General features: G+C 44.9%; 1 protein-coding gene across 6 annotated transcripts in view; it reads right to left on the reverse strand.

Moving 5' to 3' along the window:
• Nucleotides 1-13692: 13692 nt before the first annotated feature.
• Nucleotides 13693-21461, reverse strand: part of SKI (SKI proto-oncogene) — a 134559-nt gene continuing 126790 nt past the window's right edge. For all 6 annotated transcript variants that reach the window (XM_078145757.1, XM_020975871.2, XM_020975861.2 and 3 more), the window contains 2 exons: nt 19243-19473; nt 13693-18165 (listed from right to left, as the gene is read on the reverse strand). In XM_078145757.1, the coding sequence (XP_078001883.1) occupies nt 17956-18165; nt 19243-19473 (441 nt within the window). In that variant the 3' untranslated portion in view covers nt 13693-17955. The remainder of the gene's footprint in view (nt 18166-19242; nt 19474-21461) is intronic.

The raw sequence follows: 21461 nt of genomic DNA on the forward strand, positions 1-21461 counted from the left end.
CCTGAGTTCAAATATAGTATGTTGGCCAAGAAAACCTCAAATAGGGTCACAAAGAGTCAGACACAACTGAAACAACTTAACAACAACAACAAAATGCTTAATAAGTATATTGGAGAGTCATGAACTGGTGTGAGACCCAGTTTTTGGGTAGAGAAGTGATGGGCTCAAGATGCAGAACAAGACATGCCATTTTTAGAAATGGCCAGTGTGGGAATTCCCTTCGTATGACTATATATATATATTTGTTATAAGGGTTGGTTTCTCTTCCCCCACTTTTTTCCAATTGGCATAAGAATGGGAGGGGGCATGAAAGAGAAAGAAAGAGCATTATTGAATCAACTTTCTTTTTAAATACATAAAAGAGAACAAGGGAAAGGCCAGAAAGAAGTAGAAATAAGCAGGGTAACTCTGAAAGCTACAGGTTACCTTATTACATACTTAAAAAGAAAAGCACATTGTAAAAACAGACACTTGCTGTTTCTGGAAATTGCTGATAAATTTGCACTATTAAAATTTTCTCCATCATTTTCTTAAAGTCTACAATATCAACAAAACAATAAATCAACAATTATATTATAATAGCACAACAAAATAATAATCTAACAAAATAATACATTAATGATAATATTAAATTATTATTAATAATATTTGATCTATAGCATTTGCTAATTCCCATGGTGCAAACGCTTACAATGAAAAGTTAATAGTTGACTCTCTTGTGCCAGTTTTAGCTTGCTCCAGGACACCCCTGTGTACAGTCCCCTTTTTCAGTTCTGCAAATGCCTATTTTATTTGGTGTTTGTTATGTTCAGATTTTTTTTCAAAAGAAAAAAATGCTATGTGACATGTCAAGAGGAAGGATGTTTCTGACTTCCAGGAGAATGAGACTTTATCATGGGTTTAGAATCATTGCTCTCCAGCTCTGGAAGGAGCCTCAAAGGCTATTATTGTGTCCAAGTCCCTACTTCTACAGATGAAGACACTGAGGCCTGGGAGGTAAAATCCTTTGCCCAAGATCACATAGCTAGTAAACATCAGGCAGATTTGAACCCAGGTCCTTTGACAACAGAGCTATTGCTCTCTCTATACTTTAAAGAAAGGGTAGGAGCAGCTAGGTGGCTCAGTGGATAGAGCACCGGCCCTGAAGTCAGGAGGACCTGAGTTCAAATCCGGCCTCAGACCAAACACTTGACACTTACTAGCCGTGTGACCCTGGGCAAGTCACCTAACCCCAACTGCCTACAAACAAACAAACAAAAAATACTCATTATGGGGCAGCTAGGTGGCTCAGTGGATAGAGCACCAGCCCTGAAGTCAGGAGGACCTGAGTTCAAATCTGGCCTCAGACCAAACACTTGACACATACTAGCTGTGTGACCTTGAGCAAGTCACTTAACCCCATTGCCTCACTAAAAAAAAAAAAAAGAAAGAAAGAAAGAAAAGAGAGAGAGAGAGAGAGAGAGAGAGAGAGAAGGAGAAGAGAAAGAAGAGAAAGGAAGGAAGGAAGGAAGGAAGGAAGGAAGGAAGGAAAGAAAAAGAAAAAAAAAGAAAGAAAAGAAAGAAAGAAAGAAAGAAAGAAAGAAAGAAAGAAAGAAAGAAAGAAAGAAAGAAAGAAAGAAAGAAAGAAAGAAAGAAAGAGTAGTCATTTGCAAGATAAAGAGGGGTTGATCTGGGACCCGATTCCTGAGGACACTACATCTGGCCCATACCCCAGAGCAAATCTTGGCGAGTAGGGATCTCAGACCTATCCAAAGAATTAAGGATGGGCACCCAAACCCACCCAACTTTGCCCCACCCCTACTTTTTAGGGGACTAAAAGGACTTTTCTGGGGACTTGTTTCCAGCTAGTCCCCTGAGTGTGTGGGAGCCAGATCTAACAGGCTTACAAAAGAATGTCAACAATCAATACTCAGAAAATAGCCAACACTACAAATTAGGGGTTGGTTTATTGTTTCACTGATTTTCATTGATTTTTTATTGATTTAATGGAGTGATGGAGAAAATTTTAATAATACATATTAAATTTTAAAATGTGCTGTGAGCATAATTAGGAGGGCCAGTTGTTAAACATTTACTGCACACCCTTGGTCAGGGGCTAGAAGGCCAGAGAGACGGGGGTTGGGGCAGATTTATGGCATATTGGGAAATATTGGAAGTTACAGTACTTGGAGGCAGACACCACTGAGTTCTAGAACTCCATTCCAGTGCCTGAGGCAGGAAAGGACTCCGTTTTTTTCTCTTGTGAAATAGCCTCCTTAATGAGAGTTTGTTGAAGGCTTTGATGAGGTTACCCATACAATATCATTAATCTCTCCTACCCTCACACATCTTCCCTTCCTTCCCTTGGGGGGCAAAGCAGGATCTGGCCTTCTTTTCCTGAGTCAGAAGCAGGAGGATTAGATGCATTATGAACAAACCCCTTTCCCTGTACATACACATACACATAGAAAGAGCTTACCCTAGCCCCAGCATTGAGTCACGACTGTGGCCATGCTCACTTCTCCCTTAGACCAGCCTCCCCGGGACCCCAGACTCTCATTGTTTTGTGTTGTTTTTTTTTAAGTAGGACTCGTGACTGTGGTGGGGGTGGGGGTTCCAGTCCCCTGAGCTGCCGCATAGTAAGAGGCTCATGAATTGGGAAAGACTGCTGAGCTGAGCACAGCTGGGTTGCCAGTCACACCCTGGAAAAATTCCTCCATCCTCCTCCTGAGCCTCCCCCTACCATGGAAGGGAAGGGAAAAGATGAGGCAAGAGTTGGGGGAGGGGAGGTTGCAGTAGAAAGAGCCTTGGGTTCTGGAGTGAAAGGACCTGGCTTTCACTCCTGGCTCTGACACTTCTAAAGCCTCCAGGAGCATGGGCAAGTAACCTCTACCACTTCATGACTCACTTAGGCATTATGAGTGTACCTGATGAAGGGAATTGATCATTTCTGCTGAGCTCTCCCAGACCAACACTCTGGACAACATCTTCAAGAATGCTTCCAATCAAAATCTGAGCAGGATAACTAAAAAAAGCCACAGTATCTCATTTTTCTAGCTCAGGATAGTTTAGGAGGACCAAAAGAGAGGTCTGCCTCTGGACACTGGGGTGAAGGCTGTCCTGAAGCAGGTGTGGAGGAATCAGCACCAGCTGTGACACCTGGAAGGTGTCAGTGGTGGCAGTGGCAGTAGTGGCAGTGGCAGTAGTGGTGGTGGCAAGAGGTGGCAGCAGCAATGGTGGCACCAAAAGCTCTCAGTGGCTAAGGATGGTAAGGAGACTAAACATTTGGTCAGAAAGATATTACTGAGGATGCCTGAGCTAGTACTGGGTGCAGACTCAGTGCCATTTGGCAGTTCCTTTGCCCATTACCTAGTTCTGGGTCATAGGTTGAGGGTAGATAGAAAATATTACAGTCTGTGGTCCCAAAGGAGCAGAGACTCAACCTAGATAAGAAGAATAGCATGGACCAGGAGGGCATTGACTAGAACTCTCCTGGGATCACACCACCTTGGAAGCACCAAAAACCCACAGGCCCTGAGATCTAGCCACAGAAGCTCAGGCAAGCAATCACCCTTAGATGTGAGTGGAGCCCAACTATAACATAAAGTCTAAAGTTAAGAAATAAGCTGGAAAAATGAGCAAACAATAACAAAAAAGAAGTTCACCATAAAAGGCTTCTATGGAGGCAGGGAAGCTCAAGACACTAAGTCAGAAAAAGATGATGACTTGAAACATCTACAAGCAAAGCCTCAAAGAAAAAAGTAGATTGGAGACAAGCCCAACAAGAATTCCTAGAAGCTAAAGAAAGTGGCTTTTTGAAGTACAAAAAAAAAAATTCAATCAAATAAGAGCAGTAGAGGGAAAATTAGGAAAAGAATGAGAGCGATGCAAGAAAATTGTGAACAAAGAATTAACAGCTTGGTAAAAGAGATACATAACCTCACCTATAAGAATTCCTTAAAAATTATTATTGGTCAAGTGGAAGCTAATGACTCCATGAAAATTCAAGAAATAATAAAACAAAGTCAAAAGACTGCAAAAAATAGGAGGGGAAAAGTGAAATATCTCATTGGAAAAACAAGTGACCTGGAAAATAAATTGAGGAGAGATAATTGAAGAATTATCAGACTTCCTGAAACTCATGATCAAAGAGCCATCACTATTACATGAAATTATAAAGGAAAACTGCCAAAATATCATAGAATCAGAGGGTAAAGTAGGCAAAGAATTCACTGGTCACTTCCTGAAAGAGATCTCGAAGTGAAAACTCCCATGGATGTCCTAGCCAAATTCCAAAGCATCCAGGTCATGGAGGAAATATTTCAAGTAGCCATAAAGAAACAATTTAAATACTATACAGTTACACTCAGGATCACACAAGATTTAGCATCTATCACTTTAAAGGAGTGGAGAGCTTGGCATATGAAATTCTGGAAGGCAAAGGAACTAGGATTACAAACAAGAATAACCTATCCAGAAAAACTGAGTATAATCCTACAGGGGAAAAATGGATATTTAATGAAATAAAGGGCTTTCAGGAATTCCTGATGAAAGGCCAGAGCTGAATAGAAAATCTGACATTCAAACACAAGACTCAACAGAAGCACAAAAAGGTAAATATGAAAGAGTAATCATATGAAACTCAAGGCAGTTAAACTGTTTACACTCTTACATGGCAATATGATACAAAAACTCCTAATAACTTGATCATTATTAGGGCAGTTAGAAGGACTCTACATAGACAGGGTAAGCGTATGAGTCTATTATGTTGGGATAATCTCAAAAATAGGATGGAAGGGTGAGAAAGAGGGATGCATTAGAAGAATGGAGAATGTAAGGGAAGAATGGGGGAAATCATCTCACATAAAAGAGTGAGCAAGGCAGAGTTTTAACAGTGGAGGAAAAAATTAGCAGGGGAAGTGGGCAACTCTTAAACCTTATTCTCATCTGAACTGTCTCAAAGGGGGAACTATACATACACACAGTTTGGTATAGATATTCATCTTGCCTAACAGGGAAGTAAGATGGTAAGGGGCTAACTAAAAGGGATGGTAATAGTAAAAGGGAAGATGGATTAAGGGAGGCAGTGATAAAAAACTAAACAGATTTTTGAGGATGGGACAGAGTAAAAAAAAGAGAAGGACTAATAGAAGAGAATAAGATGCAGAGAAACATGTAGTTAGCAATTATAATTGTGAATATGAAGGGAATAAATTCACCCATAAAATGAAAGTGGATAGTAGAATGGGTTAGAAACCAGAATCCAGTGTTTACAAGAGACACACTTTAAACAGAAAGACACACAAAAATAAAATAAAATAAGGGACTGGAGCAGAATCTATTATGATTCAGCTGAAGTTAAAAAAAAGGCAGGAGTAGCAATCATGATTTCAGATAAAACAAAAGTAAAAATAGACCTAATTAAAAGAGATATTCAAGGAAACCACTTTTTACTAAGAGGTACCATAGACAATGAAAGAATATCAATATTATATATATGTGCACCAAATGGTATAATATCCAAAATCTTGAAGGAAAAGTTAAATGAGCTGCAGGAGGAACTAGATGGTAAAACTATAGTGGAGGAACCTCAATTTACCCCCTCTTGGATTTAGATAAATCTAGCCTTAAAATAAAGAAAAGAAGTTGAGGAGATTAATAGAATTTTAGAGAAGTTAGATCCAATATATCTCGGGAGAATGTTGAATGGGAATAGAAAGGAATTTACCTTTTTCTTAGCGGCACACAGCATTTTCACAAAAAATTGACCATGTATTAGCACATTAAGTACTATTAGTACATTAGTACATTACATCTCAAAAAATGCAGAAAAGCAAAAATATTTGATGTCTCCCTTTTGGATCATGATGTAATAAAAATTACATTCAATAAAGGACCTTTGGAGAATCAATTAAAATTAAATAATGCAATCCTAAAAATGAGTGGGTCAAAGAACAAATTATAGAAACAATAAATAATTTATTAAAGAGAATGACAGCAATGAGACAACATACCAAATTTGCGGGATGCAGCCAAAGCAGTACTTAAGGGAAATTTTATATATCTAAATGTTTACATCAATAAAAGAGAGAAAGAGTAGATCAATGAATTGGGTATGCAAATAAAAAAAAACCTAGAAAAAGAACAGATTAAAAATCCTCAAGGGATTTACTACATGCTAGGCACTACGTTATGCACTTTACAATTATTACCTCATTTGATCCTAACAACCCTGAGATTGTAGGTACTATTTTTTAGTACCATTTTACAGAACAGGAAACTGAGGCAAGCAGAAGTGCCTTGGATAAAGGCATGGATGACAAGCTCATCCAATTTACAGGTGATCCAGTGCCAGGAGGGAGAGAGAGCTAGAAGGTCATAATAGGCTGCAGCCCTGATCTGAAATCTAATAGTCAAATATAGTATGGATAAATGTAAAATCATACATTTAGGTACAAAAAAATCAAGTTTGAAAGCAGTAGTGTTTCTGAAAAAGAAATTTGGAAGGGTTAGTGGCTTTGCAAGCTCCACGTGAGTAAGCAGCGTGACGGACCAGCTAAAAGTGGTGATGCATCTTTGGGTGGCATTGTCAGGCATAACTCCCAGGAACAAGGAAGCGATGGCACGCTAGCCTCGGTCCTGATCAGGCTCTGTCTGAAGTCTTGCATTTGGTACTGGGCAGCCCTGTTTAGAAGGGACAGTGAAACACTGGAGAGTGTCCAGAGGAAGGTAACCAAGATGGTGAAGGGATCTTGAAGTCACAGAAGAAGTAGTTACAGAACTGGGGATATTTGGCCTGGACAAGGGAAGACTCTAATATATGAAGGACTCTTATGCTGAAGAGGGGTTAGGCTTATTGGGTTTGGCTCTAGAAGGCAGAACAAGGATTGAGGTGTAGAGGTTGCAAAGGCTGGATAATTCTAACAATTAAACGCAGTCTTAAAGTCGAATGGGCTGTCTCATGGGGTAGAGTGCTCTCCCCCACTGAGGGGGAGGGGGTGCATGCAGAGATTGTTTGTAAAGCCCTTAGCACAGGGCCTGGCATATAGTTCTTGTTTGTTCTTTGTTTTCCATTTTCAAAGAGGACCAATGACACCAGAAGGGATGTCTTCACACTTGTAGGAATTGGATTGAAGAGAGGTAGAGTTGCACAAAGTCATCAGCCTCACTCTCTCTTCCAGAGTCAGTGAAGTCCAGTGGCAGGACAAAAGTCAAGATGACTGACGATGGCCCAGGATGCAGTGAATGACCTTGGCGTCTTTGATAGCGACCAAGCTCTAAGCGCTCCATCGCGCCTGCTTCAGCTGCCTTCATGGCTGTTGGAACAAATAGTTCTCATCCGCCCATCCTACCTTCACTGCGAAGACTAGCACACAGTAGGCTCTAGATAAATGCTCATTCTCTCCCTCCTCTCCCCACTTGTTGGGGGGAAGTGGAGAAAAGAATTGTTTTTAGTGTGTGAGGGGACAAATGGTTGCTGAGATCCTTTCCAATTCTGTATTCTGTAATTCTGTGAGGGCCCACTCCTGAGAATAAAAACCCAGAAGTCAACAATGACTCAACTTAAAACAATCTTTTGTTAAGCACCTACCATTTGCCAGATATTGTGCTAGGTAGTGGGGATACAGAGACAAGAGTGAAACAATGCCTGCCCTCATGGAGCTTACATTCCAGATAGGAGACAACAGATAGACAGATAGATAGATAGATAGATAGATAGATAGATAGATAGATAAATAGATAGATAGATCTAGATAGATCTAGATATAAATACATATAGAATATAGGCAGATAAATAGTAATTCATGGGAGGAAGGGAGGACACTAGAAGTTGGGGAAGGCCAACCAATAGAAGCTGGTGCTTGAACTGAATCTGGAAAATTTAGAGTATGAAGCAGGATTTGAACCTAGCTAGGAAACTCAGTGAATAGAATACTTGGCCCAGAGTCAGGAAGACCTGAATTCAAATCCAGCCTCAGATATTTCTTAGCTATCTGACCCTGGGCAAAGTCATTTGATTTGTTTGCCTCAGTTTCCTCATCTGTAAAATATGGAAAATAATAGCACCTCCCTCCCAGGGTTATTGTGAGAATCCAATGAAATAATGTAAAGCACTTAGCACAGTGTCTGGCAAACAGTACTTAAATGTTAGCTACTATTATTATTACTAACTGTATTTCACTATAATTGACTTCCTTTGCAATCCTATGGATTTTACTTGATGCATTTAAAAGCATTATTCTGAGAAAAGGTCCCTGTGCTTCACCCCTCCAGTGAGGGAGAGCCCAAAGGGGCTGGTAAACACCAAAGGTTAAAAATCTCTGCTGTGGCAGGAAGGTGGTACCTGAGCTGTCTGGAAGGAAGCTAGGGGTTCCAAAAGGGAGGGATGAAGAGACAGGCAGAGACTTTCATGCACCCTGATCTCCAATCTAGCCACTGGGGCTTATTGGTCATTGTGGGCTGGGGTTGTTAGGGCACATTTCCAAAAGAGGGTAGGATTTGAACCAGACTTTGAAGTGGCTGGGCCTTAGATGGATGGAGAGGAGGAGGGGCCCAGCATGAGCAAAATTCCTGAAGTGGGAAATGGGTAGAGGTGTGCAGAGAGTACACTGCCTAGAAGGGTGTGTTTTCAGTGGGAATCCTCCTTTGCAGCCCCATGGACATAGGAGGAGACGGACCTTGTTCTCCAGAGCTGGTTAGCTTGCCAGAGCCAGGGGGACTGGCTGGGCCCTGGACTGGGGACAGAATGTCTCTCAGGCATCTGCTCCTAGTGGGTGTGGGGCCCTGAGCTGGCTCCAGCATAATAGGAATTCCTCTGGAGTGTAACATCCTGTGGCCCACCCTTGCGTGTACCTGGGGTAGGGGTGGGAGCTCATCCTGTATTTGGGCTTCAGACTGAATGGGGAGGATAAGGCAGGGCAATAGTGGGAGGAGCCTGTCTTGCCCTGGTCGGGATCTAGTGGTGGTTCAGACCAGGAACTGGGATCTAGGCAGGGAGGGGAAACCGGATATCAGGCGAGGGGCAGACCCATAAACACAAGGGTCTGTGGCTTTGCACATCTGGACTGGCATCAAATCCTGAAGCTTAATGACTAATAGGGCAGCCTACAAGGATTCTGTAATTACCTACTGTGTATTGGGCCCAATGCTAGGCACTTGGGGGGGGAACGCAGTGTTCTATAATGAGGGAGGCTAGAAGTCTCATTGTCCAAGGGGAAGTGAATCAAGGCTCACAGCAATTAAGAGATTAGCTAAGTGTCCAGGGCAGGTTTGAACCCAGGTCTCTTTCCAGTAGTCCAGTACTCTCTCAACTACCTGATGCTGCCTCAGTGACACCATGTGTCTTTTCGTTGTTTGCTAATTACCTACAATTTTGATTGGCAGCTAGGTGGTGAAGTCGATAGAGTGCAGGGAAGACTCTTCTTTCTGAGTTCTAATCTGACCTCAGGCACTTACTAGCTGGGTGACCCTGGGCAAGTCACTTCACTCTGTTTGCCTCAGTTTCCTCATCTGTAAAATGAGCTGGAGAAGGAAATGGTGAACCACTCCAGTATCTTTGCCAAGAAAACCCCAAATGGGGTCACGAAAAGTTGGACATGCCTGAAATGACTGAACACTAACAGATAGAACGGTGACTGATGGTATAATATGATCAAGGTTACTCTGGAAGCTTGTACAGAAAGGATTGGAGAGAGGAGAGACAAGAGGCAGGGAGATCACTTAGGAAGAGAGTTCAGTGCAATGGGAATGGAGAGAAGGGGATGGACATAAAAGATATTTCAGAGGTTGAATGGATAAGGTTGAATGGACTGTGTCCAGATGTGGGGGTTGGAGGAGAGGACCTTAGAGATTCTTCTCATTTTACAGAGAAGGAAACGGAGGTCCAGTGAGTTGAAGGAACTTGCTCAGGGATGGAGAACCTAGGAAGTGTCTGAGGCAGAATTTGAACCCAGATCATGCTGACTCCAAGTCCCACACTCAATCCAATCTTGTTTCTTTAGCTCTCCTGTCTCAAGCCCTCCATGTCACTTCCCGGCCACTCTTTGCCTACTTCGCTCCCTCCTCCCCACAACTTTCCCAACTCTAGTTCTGAGAACAGCAATCAGATTAACAATGCCATTCCAGGTAAGGCTAGCTGATCCCTTGCCCTGCGGCTCCAATATCATTCTAACTTGCCTCTCCTACTTCTCTGAGAAGTGTCTCTAAATGTTTTGTTCCCCCTTTAGCGGATAGGCTTCCTGACGGCAGGGACTGTCGGGAGTGCTTATATTTGTATCCCCAGGACTTAGTACCTTCCCTGACATAGAGTAAACACTTATTACATGCCTTTTCCTTCCTTTCCTTCTTCCTTCCTTCCTACCTGCCTTCTTCCTTCCCTCCTTTCTTTCCTTCCCTCTTTCCCTCACTTCTTTCCTTCCTTCTCTCCTTTCTTTCCTTTCCTCTTCTTTCTTTCCTTCCTTCCCTTCCTCCCTCCTTCTTTCCTTCCCTCTTTCCCTCACTTCTTTCCTTCCTTCTCTCCTTTCTTTCCTTTCCTCTTCTTTCTTTCCTTCCTTCCCTTCCTCCCTTCTTTCTTTCCTTCCTTCCCTTCTTCCCTTCCTTTCCTCCCTTCTTTCCTTCCTTCTCTCCCTCCCTTCCTTTCTACTTCCCTTCTTTCTTTCCTTCCCTTCCTACCTCCCTTCTTTCTTTCCTTCCTTCTCTCTCTCCCTTCCTTTCCTCCCTCCCTCCTTCCTTCCTCCCTTCCTTTATCCCTCCTTTTCTCTCTCCCTTCCTTCCTTCTCACACAGGGCAATGAGACCGCATGGGAAAAAGACAGGAACTGTACTGGCAGTCAAAGGGCATGGGTCCCCAAGACAACCCTGCCTCAGTAAATGAGAAAATTACCTAACTTTCCCGGTCCTCAGTTTCTTCAACTGTAAAATAGGGGAGTTGGACTTGATGACCTCCAAAGTCTCCTTCCAGCTCAAAGTATGAAGACTGAAGGATGAGGAGTCAGGAGACTCAAGCTTTGGCTTGGCTATGCCACCAAGGACTCCCTCCTTTCCTGGCTCTGCTTCCCCATCTGCAAAATGAGGTTTTGGGGCACTCTACTTCTCAGGTTCCTTTAAGCTCCAAATCCTATCTTTCTCAGATTCTCTGTTTCTCCGTCTAAGCCTAGCACTGGGCTAAGCCTGCAGGGAGCTAGGCAGCTATATACCCCTACTGAGTGATTTCCTGAGTTCCCTCCTGGGCCCAATGGGCTGTGGAGAAGAAAGCAGACACCATCTCTCCATCCATGTCAGAAGGGTTTGGTTTTAATTAAAGAACAAGGAAAAAGAAAGGGGAGGAGCCCAGTCCAAGAGGCTAGTTAGCCAGTGGAATAGTCTCCTGCCCAAGATCTACCAGGCCACCAGCCTCGGTGGATGGTGGAGACAAACACAGCCCATGGCAATTCCACCATCATACTAGCGAAGGCGGCTCAGGGACTCTAAGGGTACCAGTTGAGGGTCTGCAATGCCAGCTTCTGAGAAGTGAGAAAGATGGGGGCTTACGTTGGACAAGATCTGCAGATTTGAAGGGGCCATACTTCCCTCATCTTCTTACCCAGCCTTGCTCCGCCATTGTTCTTTCCCTTCTTCCTGTGGCTAGCAAGGCTACCCGCCATCTTGGTACATGTGGACCTGCCAGCAGTAGCTACTGTTAGGAGGTGGGCCTGAGGAGGTCACAATGAGACCACAAGCAAAGGCTTATTAATCCCTCCAGGGTCTCTCATCCATCTGTCCACCCTTCTCAATTCCCACTATCACCAGGCCCTCAGGTGTAACTCTTATCTGAAAGGAGCCTAAGGAGCCTTCCTGCCTCTGGTGTCTTCTCCTCCAGCCAGAGGATTCAAAATGGAAAGGATGTTCGTGCTTGAATACATTCACTGTTTTCTCCCTTGTGTTTTCTTCTGTGCTGCTCTTTATAATTCAGATGCCCTCTCTCCTCTGACCCTGGTTCAAATGGCACCTACCCCAGAAAGCCTTCTCCCATCTCTCCTAGAAAATGTTCTCTCCTTCCTTCTTCAAGCAATGGAGTAGTGGAAAGAGGACTGGCAGAACCAAAGATCTGAGTTCAGACCCCACGACTTGACACATCACTTGTGTGACCATATCCCTAGACCTGGTTTTTCTCATCTATAAAATAAGGGGCTTTAACTAGAGGTCCTCTGACTTCCAGTTGTCAATCCAAGATCCAAGGACATTCTCCTTTTGGACTCGTCTCCTTTAATTTTATTATTTTCATATTCAATTCTGCCCTGTGTGTTGTTTTCTCTGGTTCCCCAATTTCTATACTAGATCATGGGCTGTGTTAGATACTCTTTGTACCTTTCCTTGTACCAAGCCTAGCATTCAGTGCTTTGCACATTCTTGGAACTGGATAAAATAGCAGTTGGATTAACATGTAAATGAATAGCAGTCAGTTTAACCCTAAATAACTTCCATTTGGCTCAAGAGGAGGGGATGGGATTCTTGCTTGGGCTAATCTTAGACGGAGCTGGCTTTGGTGACCCTGAAGCGGTAAACCCACTGCCAACTGGCCTGCTGGGGAACACTCTGCCGTGGAGTCCTGGACATTTAAAAATCTCAGTCCTTAATAGGGTAATCCTCCTAATGCCCCTATGCTAAAAGCGAAGCTTTCATTTCATTCTCTTTGCCATTTAGCGCTTCCTCAAAAGAGAAAATGTTGTTTTCCATCTAACCCTTCCAAAGAAACCCAAGATTTGAAATTCTAAAAAATTAATAAACATCAAAGTACAAGAGAAGCAAATGAAAAAGCACACACAGGCAGCATGTAGTTAACTAGAGTAATCTGTGAGTTATACTTCGGAAATTTCCCCCTTAACCCAAATGAACTTTTACCACCCCCCCTCTATGGAGTCTCCCTTAGCTCAGTTCTTTCTCAATCACTAATTATTCTCCCTCTTGGTAGAAGGACCAGAGCCTTCTTGCTGCTGGGTCCCTGGAAGCCTGGAGGGTAATTTGTACTTTAACAGAAAAGCAACCCTAGTGATTAAAATATTAAAAGGCATGAATCTTTTCCAGGGAGGGTTGAGGCAATGAGATACTCTATGAAGTGAGATTTCATCTCCTACATCTTGTGTTTTCCTCCTCATACCTGATCCCTCGTGCCCCTCAATAGAGGAGCTATCTTATGATGCCTTAGTGGTGCCCAGCATGAATTCAGCCTCACTACTGACCCCGTGCGTCTCCCTCGTCCTCTTCTTCAATGCCCTGTGGGAAGAGGGCACTTACAGACCTTTGGAGAGACTGTCACACCAGCAAATGGCCATTCTTCTCTCCTGCCACTTTCTGAAAATAGTCCTGCTCCCAGCCAGGTCAGGATTTTGGTAATGTTATAGACCTCATTCACTTTGGGCCATATTGGGGCTTAAGGGAAGACATATCCTTCTCTGCTCCATTCTAAATTGGAATGCCATCAGCCCATGTGGACACAGTCATTAAAACAAGTGCTGGAAGGAAAACTTCCCAGGACACCTGTTGACCTCAAAAGAGATCGGCCATTTAACGGGAAGAAGAGCCAGGGAAACAAAAGAAGCCTTGCGTTGGGGGTGGGGGGAGCCATCTGCATCAGCTGGGGAGACAGGGCAGACAGAAAGAAGCCATTCCTCTTCTAACCCTGGGCTGGGCCCAAATGCCCAAAAGGAAGGAAACAGAAGATTCTGTAATGTGGAAATAGTTGAACCAAACACTTTTGTTTATTTTAGGTAATGCGTCTATACACTGTACATTCAGTCACTGGTATATAAGCAGAGCTATTTTCATACATATTCTCATAGAGGCCTTTATTTTACAATATTATCTGTTTCAAGGGGGAAGGGGGAAAAGGACCAACAAGGTACACAGCGAGATAGATAAATATGCCAAGCTTTTTTCTTTCTTTTTTCTTTTTTTAAAATCAGGCATTTATAAACAAGAAAGCATACATTAATTACATAAAAATAGTTCTTGAATAGTAGAGTAAGTCATAATATTGTCATTAGCAGCAGCATAGGAGAAAACAGAACAGAAATGTGCTGAAATGCTCTTGGCTATTATAAATGTAGATTTTTTTTCCCTCAATTGAAAAAAAAATGTCATTTATGACTTCTGACAAACAAAAACACCTCCCTCAAAAACATGTGGACTTTTTTTTGGGGGGGGGGGAGAAGAGAATTTAACCTTTAATAATAAAATATTTTACCATGAAAATAAGGACCCAAAACTTAAGATGGAAAATGGTAACCCACATTGAAAACTTGCCAAAAGTGTTTTCCAACCCCCCCAACAGACAAGCAAAGAATTTTTTTTGTTAAAAACACAACTCGGAAAACAAGACAACTACCAAGTAAGAAAGAGTTTCTGAAAAGTAACCACCATATACACTTATAATACAACAGTGTAAAATGAAAAAAAAAAGTATTTACATGTTGTTTTTTATTTTTTATTTATTTATTTATTTTTACATATTGGCTAGTTTTGTATGAAAAGCAGAATATTATGTGTACTAGTTAGCTGCTCCATAGATATGAATCTTATTGCTGTCGGTTTTTTTCCCTTCGTTAAGTCTTCTTTCAGTATAGAAACAATGAGTAATTAAACTGAATATACAATTATCTAGGTAATATATTTAAGTATAGGGAGAGTCAACAGCCTACAAGACACCTCTTCTCCCTTCTTCCTAAAGAAAACTAAGCTGCAGCTGCATTAATGGAGTAAAACTATGAGCAGTTCTGTCTCTACAGGACCTCGTTCGGCTGCAGTATAACAATGCTTCATACACAGAAATCACACAGGGAACCAATTCCCTCCTCCCCCTCCTCCAAGGCTGCCAGTGCAGCAGGAGTTAGCTGCTCCTACAAGGCCTAGGATTAGAAACGTGGACTTTAAGCAGCTATAAAATCGGGCCGAGAGTCTCTCCTTTGTGTGTCGAGGGGCTCGCACCCAGACACATTCGAGTCAGTTCCAAGTGATTCTACTATTATCAAACAAAATAACGAAGGTGGGGGAAGGGTCCAATCACAAGCCACCCAATTTGGGGTTGTGCACATTGCAAAAAAAAAATTTGAACGTTAATTGACCGAAAACCAACCTAACAATGAGCTGCTGGTGAGGAGAATTTGTTCCCCATAGTCTGTTCACATAGTTCTGTATCATCCGTGAAATAAGACTGAATTCCATTCATCGACAACTTTAATTTGAAAAGGTTTTGCATGGGGCTGCATACGCCAACTTGGGGGGTGTGGGGTGGGAAGGGAAGAAAAGAAATCAACATTTCCTAGCTTTGATATGAACCGATCATCAGGAAATCAGCACAGCTGCATTTCGTGGGCAGCCTATGCCCAGCAGAATTAGTGTGAATGCTCTCAAGGGAAAAATTTGGCCTTAAAGAAAAAAATCTGATGCCAAGTAACTCAATACTGTCAGGATCACGGGGGGGTGGTGTTCTAACCCCATACTCTTTGGGACAAGTTACTGCAAAGTGTTCAGATCTCACTGCTTTTTCAAGAAACGAGGCTTGGGGGATAGTAAGGGGGTGGGGGTGGAACATGCACTTTCTGGCTGAAAATGGGGGGAGGGGAGATGTTGGGGCGATGTCCACCAGGGGGTGGTGGAGGGGTAGTTCCCCTGAATGAGCCCAGGCTCATTCACCTGGAAGGGAAAAGGGTTTTATCCACTGCTGGGTAAGGGGGACCATCTACTCACACCTGAGTCTAGAACGCAGAAGCGAAGCCCCAGCCACCCTCCCTGAGCACAGTGCCTTCAAGCACCTAGGCCCACGGGAAGGCCTTTTGTTCTCTGTGTAATTTCTCGACTTGGCAACCTAGCACAGCAACACATATACGCTAACACACCTAAAAGCACTGCTGAAACTCAACCGCTAGTTTCCCTTGAAGAAACAGCTGAAAAGTACAAATCTGGAAACACCTAAGCCTGAAACAGTATTCTGCATATTGCATAACAAAATAAACCCTTTACACAAATCAGTAATAATGCCCATTAATGAATATACATATGGCAGAGATTTTTAAATTCCATGCATATGAATTTTTAATAACTGTAAAAGAAAAAACATACAAAGAAGCAAAAAACAAACAAAACAAAAAACAAAAAAAGATCCCACATAAAACGCTGTCTCAACAATGTTCCTTTTGCATTGCACGTGAGAAGGGGCCACGTCAACAGAACCAGGATCTCCGACATCAGAGAATGGGGGGGGGGAACCTGCCCATGTCTTTTCTGCCTAATTTCTGGGGCTTTAGCGGATGGTAGCTATTGCTTCCCGGAGCTATATTGATAATTTTTTTTAAATTTTGCACCTAACACATTAACCTCCTGTTAATGCTCAGTCACCATGGCGGTTAACATGGAATTCCCGTAAAATCTTATTTTTTATGTAAATAAATACCATAATTTTAGGATGGGAAGCCGCCTCCTGTCTATGGAAAGCTGCTTTCAGGTTCGGGCAGAACAAACCTTCTATAAATTTGCACAAACAGTTGAAAGCGAATGAGATTATCCGGAATAGATGCTTTCAAGCAAGCCCGAAATTCTTTTGATACCCATTTCTCTATACTGTTGACAGGTCTGTTTGGGGGTTTGGAGGGGAGGAAAGTCACAAGTCGGTGTTGAACGTACAAGACGCAGGAAGGCACACGGAGACCCCCCAGGATTCAGGTTTTGCATCATTATTATTTTCTTATGTGTCCCTTGTTCAACCAAGCACCAAAGGGAATTTTCTAAGCACTTGAGTGCTAGGATAAGATCTGTTTGAGAACATTGGTACAATATATTTTAAAAGTGAAAACCTTTCAACTTGAGCTGATTGATAAGCGGGAAGAAAAAGACGCAGGGAGTTTTCAACAAAGTGCAGTCTAAGGATGAGTTCAAACAGACAGACAGAAAGCCCCAAGACCAAGCGATGACGTAATGCTGCATTTTTGTTCCGGTGCAGGGGTGGGGGGTCTCAGTGGATCCCAGAATTAAAGCAGCCCCCTTGGTCATACTGAAAGGCATGGCCACCGATCATTCACAGCAGCGACAAGAGGGCTGGACGCTCGGAAGCCTGCACAGGGATAACCTGAACAACGGGGAGATAAATACTGTCCTTTATGAGGAAGGGGATGTAACAAAGTAGCGCGATCCAGTAAAAAAATGAAGCGACTGTCCTCAGAGTAACTCGGGCCGGCCTCCCCCTCCTCCTCCCGGGTGCTGGGGCACGATGGGTGGTGGTGGGGGTGTCTCTGAACACAGCGGCCGTGGCCGTCTGCAGACTCGGGGTGACGACGCAGGAGCCGTGACGTACGTCTTCAGTAAGGCTGGGCAGCTTTTTAGTTCATCTCTCTCTCCCACACACTCTTCTTCTTCTAGCATCCGTGCTGGAAAACTAGGTACTTATCACTTAAAAATAAAGACTTCACACAAACAAACAAACAAACAAACAAAAAACAAACTCACTCAAATCTCCCAATCAAACCACATGAGAAGGTCAAACCGTGAGGGCTCCCCAGGCCTGGCCAGCGGAGGGCTGCGGGAGCGAGTGGGGGCCTCCCCCCAGCTGCGTAACCACTCATCCAAATTGTGCATCACCAAGTGTTTGTGGGTTTTGAAAATTTACTTATAAAAAACTTGTTCATTTCTTGGACTATCAAGTCTGTCACTGTCTTAAATAGCTTATAACAAAAGTTTGCGTTTCAAAGTGTTCCAGCAAGCAGGGGACGAACGGGGGAGCCCCCTGGGCTCGCCGGCCAGTAGAAAACGTCGCCAGGTGGCGTCCAAAAGCGCTGTTCATCAACACTCAGTGGTGTTCGAGGCACAGGAAGATGTTGTGCTATAGGACGGGGTGAGGCAGGAACTCAGTGCTTCTGCTGCTGGGGTCGCGCACCCCGAGTCTGTTTCCTGGGTGCGGAAACGCTCGCCCCGTCAGACACGCGCGGGCATCCCTGGCGGAGGGGGCGTCTCAGGCTCGGGGCTCGTGGGCTAGCTCGCTGTCCAGCTCGTTTCTGTGGCTGCCGCTGGCCTGAGGGCTTGGCTTAGGCCACAGCTGCTCCTGAAGCTCCTTCACAACTTTCTCCAAATGTTCCCGGGCCTCCCGCTCCCGCAGGAGATCGGCCCGGAGCTGCTCCCTGTCAGCCTCAGCGTGCTGAAGCTTCACCTGCAGGTCCTCGATCTGAAAGCCAAAGGAGATGGGTGTCAACCAGGCCTGAGAGAGAGGTGTGCGCCCCCCGGGACACCCGTGCATCCCCACAGAGGCTCACAAGCCCACGGAGGGGCACGCACCAAGGACCCTGTGCCTTCCAAGGCAGGAGGGTGAACCCCCATCAGGGACTTGTCACTCTTCTGATGACCAAACAAGGCCCTATGCCAACCACTGGAGGGCTGCCGCTACGGGGGGGGGGGTGGAGGAGGCGGAGGCTGCATAGCTGGGGAAGGGAATTTTGGTGAGTGGCCCCATACTGTAGGCGGATGGCAGGATTCTGGTCCACCAGCCCGGGGGACGGGCCCCCCTGCACTTTGGGCGGTGGAGCCTCACGCTTCACCCCACGCCCAAGGACCGGCTGTGGGAGCTTAGTCACAGCTCTCTGAGGCTCCTTGGTGGAAAGAAGCATCCGAGGAGGTGGCAAGAGGGCCTCGCCAGGCCATGGAAGAAGAGGGAGAATTTAGATGTACCAACCCTGTTACAGCCGGGACCAGTTCTGCAGACTCGGGTTGGGAGCACTGGGCAGCTGCGCCTTCTGCAGGCTCACACATACTACACTCAGCCCCATGGCTCACTAAGCCTAAAAGACCCTTCCCAGGTCTGTGTGCTGAACCTCCACCAGACTTGGGCATGTTAGGGCCTTGTTAGGCAAAGAGGAGGCCCGAACTGAGGAGGCAGCAGGGGCTGGCCGGCCACCCTCTGCTCTCAGGCGTGCTCCCTCCCTCTGTTTAGTCTGGACCCCCCTTATCAGGGAGAGGAGACTCTGGGGGCCAAGAGCACGTGCCTTCCTGTGGGGCAGCAACACAATTCACCGCCCCCCTTCCCTTCCTGATCCGGAAATTCACACCGTCTCCTTTAAAGAGCCCAGGCCCTCAAGCAGAGGGTTCCTGGTCCCATTCAGGGGCTCCTCCCCAACCCCGCTGAGCCCCCTGGCTACTTGGGAAGATGGCTACCAAGGAATGCTGCACAAGGCCCACGGGCCCCGGGCTGCGCCTCAGTCTCCCCATCCGTGGAATGCCCCCGGCACACCAGCGCGGCCCGGCTCACCTGCGCCGAGTACTTGGCCCGCAGCCGACCCGCCTCGCAGCCCTTGTCGCACACGCGGACCTGCCGGGCCTGCTCCAGCTCCCTCTTGAGCCGCTGCCGGGACTCGTTGGCCTCTTTCATCTTCTTCTCATTCTCTGCTCGCAGGCGCTCGATCTCCTTCCGCAGGTTGCGCTTGGCCTCCGTGGCCTCCCGAAGCTTCTCCTTCTTGGCCACTCGTAGGAACTCCAGCTCCTCCAGGGCACAAAGGAGAGCAAGGTGAGTTTGCTTTGCAAGCCCCAGGTGCCCCGTCCTCAGGCTTCCTCCTTGTGGCAGAGGCCCCGAGTACTCCAGGCCACCCTACTGCCCCAGCTGCTCAACACAGGCCGCCTCACACTCATCTCTAAGCAACTCGCCCTGAAAGGAGCTGGTGGTAGACAAGGTGGAAACAAAATACTGCTTTATAAAATTAAACACCTCAAATCCATTTCACAGGGTGGAACACAAAGTCTATCTGTGCTGACATTCCATGCATTTGCAGGGACGATACTTTTTCAAAGGTAAATTTTGGTCCCAATTCCCTTTAAGAAGCACGTTTTCTGTTTCAAAAAAAATGACAGCTTTGCTAAGACACAATTGAGGTGAATTAGTGACACTCACAAAGGGCCAGAAGAAGTTTTTGACCAGCCTCACTTCCCAGCCAGGCCCACCAGCTCTTGCCTCTGCACACATCGGTTTGGGGGGAGGTAGAAAGGAGAGATTGGGAAAAATTGAGGGGGAAGACATAACACGTTCATGTCCACTAGAGGAAGGTGAAATTGGGGGGTCCAGAAAATGTCCTCCCTCCATGGCTGAGCCAAGCCAGAAAAGGTCAAAAAAAAAAAACCCAACAGGCTATTCTGCAGAAAGATGCCCCTTTCTTTGTGTTTCTGCTACATATAAAAAGGCAACAACCTCTGTCCAAGATCAGGGCAGAAGAGAGGTGATGGTGGTCCTTGGCACCAAAGGGCTTCTCATGTGATTACCAGAATTCACTGGCTGGTGGTGTGTGGGAGGTGGTGGGAGGGGAACGTCTATGAATCCTGACATCTTGTCAAGTGAGGCTTCCTAAACTCAAATTTTCACCAAAAAGGTTTCACAAAGCTTAGGTAATTAAAACTCCTTGCCATCCATCCTGCAAAAAAACATTTAGTTAACGTTCCCTTTTGAAGTCACACCTTAAACCAGATTAAAATAAAAAGATCTGCCAGGGTACACTGCAAGTAAACTAAACTACATATTGATGTTAATTTTTAAAATTCTGGAATGTGAAATGCTGACAGCATTGTATTGGGCTAAAAAACATTCTATTTGTTAAACTTTCCACCGAGTTGTCAGACAATCTCTCATTGCCATGCTGCGCTAGACAGAGGTGTTAATTTCACAGCCTTTGGGTGGGCCACAGAGTTCTAAACACCCTAGGAAATTAAAAAAGAAAAAAAAAACAAACCCCTAAGTGTTAAATGTTCTCAGACTTTATTTACAATTTTTGGGGGGTACACCCACACCCAAATCGCACTCCAGCTCTCAATATCACCAAGGCTGCTCATCTTGTCATGCAATCTTGCAGCCTAGCAGTACTCTGGAGTGTTTCGAGGGTGTCCTCCCCTCCAGACCATATCTGGTTTGTGTCCGGGGGGAAAAACCAGAACACAAACAAAAACAGCAAAAAGCAAAAACCCAAATGAATTCAAAATGATGGCTGTGTACCATCAAGTGCAAATATCCCCACAAAATTACAGATAAGAAACCCTGAAACTCTGGCTTCCAAACCACTAGCAAGATGTTAGCTTTGTTTATGGGGAGGGGCAAGTTTGGGGAGTGGGGTGCAAATTCAGAACGGAGAGAGGGTAACCGGGAGAAAGCAGCTCAGTAAGCGTGTCTGGAAAGAAGAGAGCTAGGCACGGGGGCAAATGGACTCATAAGGAGGATCATGGCGACCGCCACTGTTGGTTTGGTGGGTGGGGGCAGAGAGTAGGGTGGCTGACAAAATGAAAATATTTGTGGGCAGAAGAAAGCACATTTTCAAAGAGGGGACCCTACTTGGTCTGTGGCAGCACGGATGCCCCCAGTCATTCTGTGGTTATTTTTTCATGAACATTTCTTCTTCTTCTACAGGGAATGGTCAGAACCAAGGGACTGGGCATTACCACCTTTTCTTTTTTCAAAGCTTTAGAAAAACACGTCATTTGATGTGCATGCAA

Source organism: Phascolarctos cinereus, unplaced genomic scaffold (genome assembly GCF_003287225.1).
Source record: "Phascolarctos cinereus isolate Bilbo 61053 unplaced genomic scaffold, phaCin_HiC Scaffold_726;HRSCAF=1367, whole genome shotgun sequence".
Taxonomy (NCBI): domain Eukaryota; kingdom Metazoa; phylum Chordata; class Mammalia; order Diprotodontia; family Phascolarctidae; genus Phascolarctos; species Phascolarctos cinereus.